The sequence below is a fragment of the Dromaius novaehollandiae genome, chromosome 1 (assembly GCF_036370855.1).
Source record: "Dromaius novaehollandiae isolate bDroNov1 chromosome 1, bDroNov1.hap1, whole genome shotgun sequence".
Classification (NCBI taxonomy): domain Eukaryota; kingdom Metazoa; phylum Chordata; class Aves; order Casuariiformes; family Dromaiidae; genus Dromaius; species Dromaius novaehollandiae.
In genome coordinates this window covers 3,564,005-3,576,727 of record NC_088098.1, presented here as the reverse complement: position 1 = coordinate 3,576,727, position 12,723 = coordinate 3,564,005, and the positions used below count along the sequence as shown (strand labels likewise).

General features: G+C 40.4%; 1 protein-coding gene across 5 annotated transcripts in view; it reads left to right on the top strand.

The window, feature by feature from the left end:
• Nucleotides 1–113: 113 nt before the first annotated feature.
• UPF2 (UPF2 regulator of nonsense mediated mRNA decay) overlaps nt 114–12,723 on the top strand; it is a 73,554-nt gene continuing 60,944 nt past the window's right edge. For 4 of the 5 annotated variants that reach the window (XM_064502938.1, XM_064502764.1, XM_064503011.1 and 1 more), the window contains exons 1-3: nt 329–484; nt 5,975–6,354; nt 7,422–8,201. In XM_064502938.1, coding sequence (XP_064359008.1) covers nt 5,993–6,354; nt 7,422–8,201 — 1,142 coding nt within the window. In that variant the 5' untranslated portion in view covers nt 329–484; nt 5,975–5,992. Of the gene's footprint in view, nt 262–328; nt 485–5,974; nt 6,355–7,421; nt 8,202–12,723 lie in introns of those variants that run through there. The other variant, XM_064502826.1, reaches the window with a different exon arrangement.

Genomic DNA, 12,723 nt, shown 5'->3' with positions numbered 1-12,723 from the left:
TGCCAAAAGCGACGTCACGGCGGTGACGTCAGACGGCGGCGAGGCCAGGCGTGCGCTGGCGCCGCCAAGGAAGCGCCACAGCGGACTCCCCCAGGCCGCCCCGCCCTCGGCCACTTCCGCCTCCGCAGCCCCGGTAACGCGAGTGGGGCTGCCCGCTGCCCGCCTGCAGGACCCCGCCGGGGGCTGCCCGCCGCGCTGCCTGACGCCGCCCGCCGGAAACCGCCGCTCGCCGAGCGCGCCGAAGCGGCGGCGGCGGCGCGGGTAGGCGGCGCCGCGCTCCGTTTCGGCGGCGGGGGGCGGGCGGCGCGGCCTGGCGGGGGGCGGCGCGGCGGGGCAGGCAGCGCGGCGGGGCGCCCCGGCAGGCAGCGCGGCGCGGCGCGAGGCGAGAAGAGCGCGGGGTCCTCGCGCGCAGGAGAGGGGGCGGCGGCGGGCGGAGGAGTCGGCGCTCCGCGGGAGGCCGCGCCGATGTTTGCCCCGGGCGGAGGTAGCGGCGGCCCCGCGGGAGAGGGCGCGGGGCGCGGCGGGGGGGCGCGGGGCGGGGGCCGCGAGGCGGCGCCTCCTCGGCCCAGGGCTCGGGGCCGCGGCGGCGCAGGGCGGGGGCAGGTTTCCGTAGGCTCCGCCGCGGGCGGGGAAGGCCGAGCCCGCGCAGGCGGCTCCGCGGCCGAGTTGCTGGCGCTGGACGTGCCTGGGGCGCCCGTGGGGTCGCGGGCTGCCGCGAGCCGCCCCGCGGTGCGCCCGTTCGGCGGCTCGCTGCCGGGCCTCCGCTCCGCGGCGGGAGGGGTAGGGGTGCTGCTGCGCCTCTGGCAGCCAAGCGCTTTCCGCGAGACGCGTGGAAACGAAAGTAAAACCGCCCAGCTGGTTAGCCGGGCCCGCTGCCCGGCCGGCGGGCGGGGGGCTCCTTCACCGGCACTACGGTGTCTTGTCCTGTGTCTCACCTGTCAGAAACTTACGGCTAGGTCTGAATTTTTCTTCTGACTGGCCGTGATATTTTTCTTATCTTCCTTGTTAGAAAAAACTGCAATTGCGTTTCAATTCTGGAAACTTTTAACATGCTGAAAAAGACTCAGAAGTCTAACAGATGAATTTTGTCACCATTAGAAAGCGCATCACTAGAAACTTGGAAGTGGGGCCTCTTGCATACATTCTTTATCTCCCTCACCTGTTCTGTGGTAGAGTAGCTGCATAAAGGAATAATTATGTGATTAAATTAACTTCTCATAGCAGTACAAAAATAACAGGGAAAAGTTTAGTAAAGCAGACACTTATTGTTTATGTCTGATGTTCATACAACGATATTTCTCCTCCCGTGCTTGTGTTTGTAAGAATTGAGATTCCAATTCATGGAATTTCAGCCCCTCTGTGATAAACTGTTTTTATCGATGTGAGAGAGTTAAGCAGCTCAGGTCAAGGCGGCGGATGGTGGTGTTTATGCTTTTGTTCTGAACGGTGGTTACGTTAATGGTGCTGATCTTTAATACCTTGTACAAACCTTTGGATGCCTTGAGAATAAGCCCTTATGTCAATGTTTTCTGTTAAATGTCACCTAATCCCATCAGTTTTTCACAGAGTGAGGTTGGTGTGGAAAGCTAAATAGAAATTCAAAAACAATGAATAATTTTTAATTAAGCTTGAGTTCAGGTAGGAAAAAATTGTGGAAGAAATAAAAAGTAGTTTTCGCTAGGAAAAATAGCATCTGTAGGTGATGGAACTAAGATATTACAGATTCAGAGCTTCTAGATGTCACTACAGATAGTGGTGGTGAAGGGTCCAAGAGCATATTGAACTCGTGTCTTCTTTCTGTCATCTCTGGTCTAACTTTGAGCTGTGAAGCACCAGTTCCTCTGATCTGTTGGCTTCTGAAGTTCATTTCACCTTTCCTTTTCACCAGTGCATTCATATAAGCATTAGGTACTAAACAGAAGTTCCTTTCTTTTAATGATTCCTTACCATTCCCTTAATTTGGACCTAACTGTATATCTTCAGCCTGTCTTTTTTCATAGGTTTCCTGTGAAAATGAGGCTTAATTAAGAGCCTGCTGCCTGTCCATATGTTTTTTTTCCTCTGCATCTTGTAACTTTTGAACCTTTTGACCAGTTTCAGCCAGATTAGACAGCCAGAAGTTTCAATGGTGTAACCCTTCTACAGATCTTGTGATAATCAATGGCTGAGAAGAAGAAAAAGACTTAAGTTAACATTTACACTGAGGGAAAGGCTGCAGCATACATTCAGTGAACAATTCTGTTCTGTCTGTGCTGTTAGTTGGCACTCATGTACTGACCAGTGAATCAGTGTGTGTGTATAGCTTGGAGACAGCCACCACACTGGCTGCTTCCTGCAGTCGGTAGTTGGTAGATACAAAGAGAGCTGGCAGAGCAGTGGGAAGGTTTGGAGAGATAAGGAGCTATACCCAGTGGGCAGCACAGAGTATTGCAGTGCAAATTTGTTCTGTGATATATGACGGAAATCTGTTAGAAAGTGGGTTTCTTTAGCACCAATGTTCATGGCAGGGAGGGGGAGAAAATACTGCTTTGGGATTGAAATCACAATGTACCGGATTATTCTCCATTCCTTTTCTCTATCCCATCTTCTCTCTCTTGCTTTTGTACAAGCAAGTATCGAACATCCCTTGAAAACAGAATTCTGAGTTTCTGTAAGTGGTAAGAGGATGAGTACTGCTTTTAGTAAGTGACCATGATGCTAAAGATTGCGTATGTAGCTGTCTCTCCCCCCCGTTATAATTAATCGAGTTACTCCATGAACAACAGGTGGGGAACAAAGATAAAAGCCAGTGTGTTGGAATTGTAATGTGTGTTTTTCCGACATTTCTTTAATCAGACATCCATTTTTTCCAGTGTTTTCCTTTTAAACTTAGCTACAAATTTATCTTTCAGAATCTAACACTTTTTTTTTAATTAATATGTTGCTCTGTGTTTGTGTTTAAAAGGCTTCTCGGTGAACATAAACATTTAATTTAACAAAGCTGTCTTGGAGAGTTTCATGCAGTGGTCTCATGGATTAGAGTCTCATGGTCTTACCGACACAATGTTAAAGCAATGTTTGAATGCTAAAACTTTCAAACACTTTAGTTAAAAAGGTTGAGAGAGGTAGTTTAGCTGCCTTGAACTGATGCAACTTCCAGTGTGTGTTCATAGTGAGAAAAGATTAATGACAAAAGGTTAACGAACTTTTACGGCTGAATTTGAAACAAAATATTTGGAGGGTTTGCATCTTCTAGATGGATCTTTGAGGACCACACTCTATTTAATTTTTAGTTGTAGACAAGCAATAGGGAGCCAAATTTGTTAGTATTTGTGTAAGCTATGCTGATTGAAGTAGTTTCAGTTACATAAATCAGTCCAAGAAACATTTCTTAATTGGTACTGCTGCCAATTGCTATTACAGAGGCCAACTCCTGAATAGATTCTCCACTGATAAGGCTTCACTACTTTCTTTTTATTTGAAGGACAACTTATACTTTTACCATATCTGAGTGTTCTGTTCTATGAATTTTTGTAAAAGTATTTTTCTTCAGAAGACGTGGACAAATATATAAAAGTAATGCAGTTTTCCATATGGGATAGTCACTCTGTGATGATATTATTTAAGAATCTGTCAGGTTACTGTTGGGATTGGGGGAGGGAATGAGTGTGTGGGGTTTTTTTTTTTTTTTTAATTTTAATATTTACTTATAAGTAGAACTTTTCTTTAATGTGATTTCATATTTATAAATCTTATTTAATAATTGAAAAGAACTAGAGATCTCCTTCTTATGTTGAATTGGAATGCAGGTGTCTCAGTATCCATTTTGTTGAATGGATGCAAGGCAAATCTGGCCTGTTTTCATCATCCAAGATGAATGAAATGTAGAAATTATACAAAAATAGGAGTGGTATTTGGGAATCAAACAAGCATTAGGAATAAAATCAAGTGATGCTTCCTTAGGAGATTTTTGCATGCAACCATGTCCCAGCAGTCCTGCTTATATATATATATGCTTAACTAAAAGCATATAAATATGTGAAGCTGATGTATAAGTATTTGCAGAACTGGGACCTTAATTCTGTCAATATGCAAGCATTTTACTGCAAGCCTTGCAGTACTTCAGGACCCAAAAGTGTTCTGGTGTTTAATGTATCAGTAGTTCAAGGCAAACAGCATGAAGAAGAATGAAATACAACAATTAAAGCTTACAGTGAATACGAGCTTCCCCTTCCCCTCCTCCCCCCATCTCCCCCAAGAGAGGAACTGAGACTGCCCTAAGTGGGGCTTGGATGGCTTCACTGGCTGTTTCAGTCCTGTCTGGCCCTCTCTGATCCCGCACATGAGTCAGCGGAGTGCCTGTGCTTTAAGGTGGCCAACTGCATTCTGGACTCTCTTTGCGAGAGTTTTACGGCAGGTTGTGGGAAGAAGTGATTCTTCCCCTCTCTCAGGTACTTGCAAGATCACATCTGGACACTATGTGCAGTTGTGGGCTCTCTGATACACGAAAGACATTGATGCAATGGAGCAAGTCCAGTGGAGGACCATGGAGACAATCGGACATGGAAGCACAAGGTGCCTGAATAGAGGCTCAGAGGACTGGATTTCTTCATCCACAGGAAGAGAAGGGGAGGTCTTATTGCTATCTACCACTATTTGTGGCAAAAACCACAAATGGGAACTTGTCATATTCCTATGTGATATTAGGAAAACCTTTTTCATCATGTGGGTGCTCAGATGTTGGAATGGGGGCCCAGAGAGGCTGTGGGATCTCTGTCCTTGGAGGTATTCAAAACTGAACTGTACAGGGCTCTGAGCAACGTGATCTAGTTGGACTTCCTTTGAGCAGTAGGTTTGAACTAGGTGATTTCCAGAGGTCCTTTCCAACCTAAGTTATTCCTTGAGTCTGTCTTTTCTTATTCAGTGTATGTTAACTTCTGCCAAATGCAACCACAGAGTAGAGGGCTAGAAATCCCAAAGATGATAAAGCTTCTACAAACCTTATGGAAAAAAATTGATTGAATAGAAAGGTGTCAGTTGGTGCCTTTGAGAACTCTTGGTTATTGTAACCTTTCCATTATTGTTTCCATTTGTCCTGCTGGCAGGGAGGTTTGTGCATATGTCTCAGCACAGCGCTGTGCTGGTACTTCTTCTATGGGGAATAATGCTTGCAATGATTGGGGAAATTTTGGGAAGGGTAAGGAAAGAGAGAAAAATAAAGAGATACTTTTCACCATGAGGGCAGACAAGCATTGGAACTAGTCCAAAGAGGTTGTGCGGTCTCCTTCCTTGGAGGTTTTCAAGACTGGACTGGTGAAAGTCCAGAGCAACCTCATCCGACCTCGGAGTTGATTCTGCCTTGAGCAGGAGATTGGACCTCTTGAGGTACCTTCTAACCTGAATTATTGTATGATCCTAAACAGAAGTATCCAAGGGTGGGATATTCTTAGGAGGTATACAGAAAGATCTGAGAGATGCAGGTGTGCAGAGTAACATAGAACATAAATCGTGGGGAACAGAGTTTTATTAGGTTTTGATGCTGAAACAATTTTTTTTTTAAATCAGTCTTGGGGTTTGTTTTTGGTTTTTTGTTTTGTTTTTGAGATGGACTTCTGATTATGTTCTAGTATCTTGTATTCCTAGGGCTGTAGAAACTTCAAATACTTTGCAATTCATGTTGAAGACAACTTTACAGTATATTCACATAATCATTATAATAATTTAGATTTGGAAACTGATTCTTGCACTTTCCCTCTTACCTTGAGCTAAACGTTATAACTTGGAACACTGTAAGAAGATAACGGATTTTTACCTGTCATTAGGTTTATTCCTTAGTTCCGGGTTACTTAGTACCTGGATTTTTCTCTGACGAGTCAAGTATTTGTGAATTATTTTATTCAGTTGAAAACTAAGTGAGTATGGCTGGGCTGTGAAAGTGAATTTATTAATGTATTAACAGCAAGCTAAACATACTTACTTTCCTGTGATTCTGCAGACTTGCCTGGGTAACGCAATGCCAGCTGAGCGAAAAAAGCCAGCCACTATGGAAGAAAAAGAATCTTCGTTAAATAATAAAGAAAAAGAGTTTAGTGAAAGGCGACCAGTGAGCGCTAGGGAAAAGCCAAAAGACGACGTCAAGGTTGGAATGAAGAGAGAGACTTTAAAGGTTCCTGAAGATAAAAAGAAAAAATTGGAAGAGGAAAAAAGGAAAAAAGAAGACAAGGAGCGGAAGAAAAAAGAAGAGGATAAAGTAAAGGCGGAAGAAGAGCAAAAGAAGAAAGAAGAAGAAGAAAAAAAGAAACTTGAAGAGGAAGAGAAAAAGAAGCAAGAGGAGGAAGTTAAACGTCAACAAGAGGAAGCAGCTGCTCAACTCAAGTAAGTCATCTTGTAATGGTTTGATTGTGTCAAATGCTGTAGTTCTGCTGTGAGGATTGTGGGCTGTGTTTAGAGATGAATTGTTTGAGTTATTTATGAGTTGTGCCTAGTATTATAAATTTTGCATGATTAACTAAGTATGCTTTGTGACTGCTGCATAGTTTTGAGTTTGACCTGTTAACCTCTGTTATTTGGGTGTCTGCTCTGGGCTTTTTATTGGTGATGACCATGTAATGCACAAATATGATTGAATAAAGAACCACAGTTTATTTTAAGGTGGAGAAGTGTTAGTGTCCTTAAAATGGGAATGCAGGGTCAAAAAGGCCCGGAGATCGTAACAGGAGCAAACCTACTGTGAGTGATTGCTGTAGTTTCTTTTAATCGGTCATAGACAATTGATACCTGGATAGCAAGCAAAGAATGTAGTCCACAAGTTCAGTATATGATCTTACCAAGACAATATTTTATAGCATGATACCTTCAACACCACAGTTCCTTTTGATATCATCCTTAGAACAATAAAGCCAAGATTCTGGTCATTCTTGTGCGTGAAATAACGTCACTTTCTGAGAGAGAGGATAATGTTATAGCCAAAATCTAGGTGGGACAGGTGTATTACGCCTTTTTAAAAATTTCTGTGCAATTTCAGTGATGGGGGGGGGGTTCTTCTTATATTTCTTAACTGTGCAGTACAGGAACCCGTTAAAAGGTATCTCAGTTTGGAGTAAAGGGAATTTTATGTTTGTATTTTGTAAGTGTATTGCAAGTAAAATGTTCTGCATAGAAATACTTGAAATTCTGTTTTGTAGCAAGTGGGACTTGCCTTTTGCATCAAAAATTCAGGCAGGGTAGTTTACTGAAACATGCTTTAGCTTATTAGGATTAACTTGTTAAATATAGGAGTGCTAGAGTGTTTTAGAGTATTGGGGAAAACTTGTGTGTAGAGCTACTGGGTTTAGAGCTACTGGGTTTCAAACTTTTTTTTCTTCTTCCTGTTAACCTGAAAGCTGTTAACCTGAAAATCAGGTTCTGTAATGAAATTAGTAATATTTATTTATTTATTTTAGAGAAAAAGACGAAGCACATCAGCTCCATCAGGAGGCTTGGGAACGCCATCAAGCAAGAAAAGAACTTCGTAGCAAAAACCAGAATGCACCGGACAATCGCCCTGAGGAGAACTTCTTTAGCAGACTAGACTCCAGTCTGAAGAAGAACACAGCTTTTGTTAAGAAGCTAAAAACGATCACAGAGCAACAGAGGGACTCCTTGTCCCATGATTTTAATAGCCTAAATTTAAGCAAATACATTGCAGAAGCGGTAGCTTCTATTGTGGAAGCTAAACTGAAAATATCGGATGTGAACTGTGCTGTGCACTTGTGTTCCCTCTTTCACCAGCGCTATGCTGATTTTGCTCCTTCATTACTTCAGGCTTGGAAAAAACATTTTGAAGCAAGGAAAGAGGAGAAGACTCCCAACATTACCAAGTTAAGAACTGATTTGCGTTTCATTGCAGAATTGACAATAGTTGGGATTTTCACTGACAAGGAAGGTCTGTCTTTAATCTATGAGCAGCTTAAAAATATTATTAACGCTGATCGAGAATCCCACACTCATGTTTCTGTGGTTATCAGCTTTTGTCGGCACTGTGGAGATGATATTGCTGGTTTGGTACCAAGGAAAGTAAAAACTGCTGCAGAGAAGTTTAACTTGAGCTTTCCTCCTAGTGAGATAATTAGCCCAGAGAAGCAGCAGCCCTTCCAGAATTTGTTGAAGGAATACTTTACGTCTTTGACCAAACACCTGAAAAGGGACCACAGGGAGCTACAAAATATTGAAAGACAAAACAGGTGACACTTAAATGTTGCTTTTAATTTATGGAGAAAAAAACAGTTTAATTATGAAGTGCATAGATTTGTTTCAGATTTTGTCACCAGACAAGAGCCCATGTCAGTGGTGTGTGGAAGAAAGCATGTTCTGCAATATATCTTAAAAAAAAAAAAAAAAAAAAAAAAAAAAAAAAAAAGTCTCTTCAAATACCTTTTAAAGGAGGTTGGGGAGAAAAAAGACCTTTAGCTTTAATTCTCAGCTTGAAAGTAATGCTTCTTTCCCAGCTGGTATTGTCCTTTTCCAGTTGGCACAATTTGATTTCTCCTTCTCCACCCACATATATCTTACGGAGCATATGCCACAATGGCTTTGGTTTGCTTACTTTTTTAGTGTACCAGTGTTGTCAATGGTACTGAGCCATGGAGGAAAAATGTAGTTACATTAAAGGATACTCTTACACTTTAATGTAGGCATATTTGATGCATTAAAAATTAGGGGTACAGGCAATCTGATAAATTCCCTTAAATGTCTATATGTAGTATAGACAGTATATGTATATATAGTGTGTGTATATATATAGTATAGCATCTATATGAAGGATATGAGCATGCACACCATTAAGATCTGAATGATTTAATTTCCACCCTGACCGTATTGTTTAATAATCACTTGCTTTTCTTTGAAGTATCCTGAATTGTCACTATTGGAGCCAGTCTAAAGCCAACTGCTGGTCTTAAAATTTGGCAATTCTTACATCCTTTTGGACGAATTCCAAACAGATAGATAGAGTGAATGCATTACTGCATAGACAGGTTTCATCCAAAATACGGAGCTGAAACATCAGTCCAGGGCCAGACGTATGCTTAGAACACGCTAAAATCTGGTGTTCCCAAATGGAGGGTTTAAACACTTAGATGCATTGTGATGATAAGTATTTTGCTGCGGTCCTAATCTGGTTTGTTTGTTACGTGTTGCATTTCACAGGATTGTAAACTGACTTTTGAACTAGCATTATTTTTCCAAGTACCTTATTCCTTTAAAGGGGATGGACTTATTGTCATTTCTTAATTTAATGAATATAAACATTTATACTTTCACAATTATAGTCGGTTCTGGACATAAATGTGATACAATTCCAAATCAGGACCATGATACAGTAGAAAATACTGGGTTAACTGAATTTGTTTCCATGTGATTGACCCCCAGTGCACCACTTAGCATTTACTTGTGGATATGTTTAAATAGTATTCTTTCTGTGCTGAATTTCCCACTAATGATCCAGTTCACTGGTGTGTTTTTCTGCCAGCCACTTAAAAATGGTTATGAAAGTATTTGTTTTATAAAATATTCTGGAAAATTCACGTGCATATATTTATAGTTTTTAAAAATCTGGCTAAGATTTCAATGAGTGAATGTTGTAAAGTCTGTATAATAGGAAATTAAGTGAAAATAATCAAAAAGGATGTGAAGAGGTCAAGAGAAGAAAAATCTTAAGTGTTTTAGGATAGGGAAGTGTACTCATCATTGACCTACTTTGAACAGGAGATTGGACTAGAGACCTCCTTAGGTTCCCTTCCAGTCTGAACTATCCTCTGAATTTAGGTGCAAAGCCTTGTTTTCAGGAAGAAATGTGAAGAATTATTTATCACTAGATGAAGATAATTCTAATCTTTTATATCAACTTTTAAATATTTAGTTTAGCTCCTTAAAAGTTGGAGAATAGGTTTTGTTTAAGAAACAAGACAACAGAAAGCTTTCTTGCTCGATTTTATTTGGTTTCAGCATGTCTGTAACAAAGAGATATAGTAGGCAGTTGCATGCTATGGATCTGCGAGGCATAGAGACAGAAGTTTGGCTAGTTAGAGGTCTGTGAATACCGCAGAAACTTTCCTAAATTGCTGATTTCTGAGAAGTGATTGTAAAAATGGCAGTAATCCTATTGAGAAGACCTGTATTCAAAACCTGATCTACTTAACTGATAGCAACAGCTTTTATTCCCACTACTATTCCAGAACAGATGAACTGAAGAGGGAGTGAGCTGCTCCCCCTTGTGCATCAACAGAATCATTTGTTCATGTTTTGTCAGATAAATACCTCTTGAATTTATCTGTGTCAGGAGAGTTACCACCATTGTGAAATGATTCAAGCTGTATGGACTGGTTGAATTAATTGTTAATTAATATGCTAATGAGAGCTCAAGCACTGTGTTACCAGCTGAATTGTTTAGTTAAAATTTAAAAGCATTATTACACACAAAGATTTCTGCAAGTGGTTCATTAGGAAAACTGTCTTGAGTTGCACCTTGACAGCAGAACCTGACAGGTGGCTGGTTGCATAGCGAAATCTGTGCAGACTATGTGATTGGAAAGAAGGAATTTGATTCTGAAATGCCAGGGTGGGTTTTCAAAAGTGATTGTTGGACATGGAAGAAATTCATCTAAGTTAACTGTGTTTTTAAGATCTAGTGAACTTGCTTTGTAACACTTCTATTAAAATTTTAGAGAGACGTAAAGTAAGATTAAGTACCTTAAACTGTTCTGTTAATTGTATTTGGAAATGGATTGTGCTTTTTAAAGTTTGATATGTTTTATCTTGCTTGAATTTGTTAACACTTGTCTTTGACCAGGAAACTGAACTGCAGTTTTACTACAGCATGGACTATTTTTAGTTGTGTTTTTTTTCCTAATAATAGCACAGAACCATATTTATGAGACTGCAGGTAAATATTTCAACTTAATAAAATATATACTTAATGGATAGCTGTCTCCATGGAAAGGTCACGTGTTAGCACTTATGTTTGTTTCCTTAATCCCAACTAAACTACTACATTTTGGAAATTGTCAGATATCTGCAAGCCAAGATAGTGAATATTATGTAGGTATGTTTTTGGAAGAGGGACAAGAAACAGAACTTTTGATAGTGTAGCTGCTTTTTCCCATCTAGCAAGACAGCTGTACCAGGTTTTGGTTTCCAGCAGGTATGAGGGGTTTTGTTGCTTGCCCTATGAACACGTTACATACAAAGATGACTTTTGTTTTACTATTAAGATGGAACTAAACATATCTAAGACTGACATCTCCGAATTTATATTGCTTAAACTGTTACAGATTTTTTTTTTTAATACCATAAAATGTTGAGTTTTTTTGCAAGCCTGTGATTGGTGCATCATTGCTGCTTAATGAAAGACTGATGATAATATGATGATACAACCAGTTCCAGGAATTACGGCATTCGCACCTTACTTCAAATTCTTCTGATGCTTTCATCTCAGTACAGGATTTAGGGTGCATTTGTCAGTAGTTAGAGCTGGTCAGTACAATGTTACTGACTTTATTCAAGCTACCATAAAACCAATTTGAGACTTGCTAGGCAAGCATGTTCTGTCTGCTTCCCTTTGAAATGTCCGCATTTCGTCTGAGCCCATTAATACTTTCTTTGACCCTGTTGTAGTCAGCCCCCAAACAGCTCCAAAACAGATCCAGGATGTCCCTTAGTGGTAAGGAACTGACTGTGCCGCCTTGTCTGTACAAGCATCATTGATGCAAAGTGAAACACGCCACAGATGGGAAAGTGCATTTCTCAGAAGCCTTAGTTGGGAACAGACTAGAACATCTCTAATGAGCAACCAGCTCATGTGTAGCCGACACAAAATCAAAGACGACAGAAATCTTTCATCAGTCTTCTGTGGCAAGCTTTGTACTAGCAGAGATTAATTTGTTCTGTATGTTTAATTCAAAGTACTGAAAGTTCTTGGGTTTTCGTGTTTAAAATCCGGAATGTTTCATATTTCTGTCTTCTGTAGGAACTCTGCTCTTTACTGTAAGAGGTTGGTTATTTGTATTCTTTTTGGTATTTAATTTTGGAAGTCATGTAACATCCTACCTACAGCAGAAGGAAGACATAGTTTAAGTTATTAGTTAAAAGCAACCCAAAAGTCTATTGGTATGGTAATTGGTCAATATTTATCACAATAGCTTGCATCCAAGAGTTTTCAGGAACTTGAGGAAAAAAATATTTACAACTCTTGAGTTAGAATTAAATTAGAAAATACAAGAGCATGCATAGAGATAAAAGCTACGTGTTTTTTAAAATTTTATAATGCTAATATCAGATTTGTGTTCCCTAAAATAATGGGTAATCTTAGATTATTTCCATTTCTTAAGACTTAAAATAGATCAGAGCAAGCAAGTACAATAGGAAGTAAAAGGCAAGCCTTTGCAAGTTGAGATAAAGATTTGTCTAAGATTTGTCTTTCTGAAATAAAAGATATGTCTGTAACCTGCAGACCTAGTAACTACTGTATGATTTTGCTAAATGACATCCATCTAAAATGTGTTGTCTTTCAGAACACATACAAGATTTAAATGGTCTTTGTTTTAGACTTTTCACATATGTTCCTATAGAGAATATCTGGCTGTATTGTGCAGACTCTAGGTGAAGTTTTATGAAACTTTGAATGTGGAACACACAGACTGACAAAACATCTTTCTTTGGTTTTTCATCTAGAATCTTGGCTATCATTTGAAAGTCAGTAATATAAGC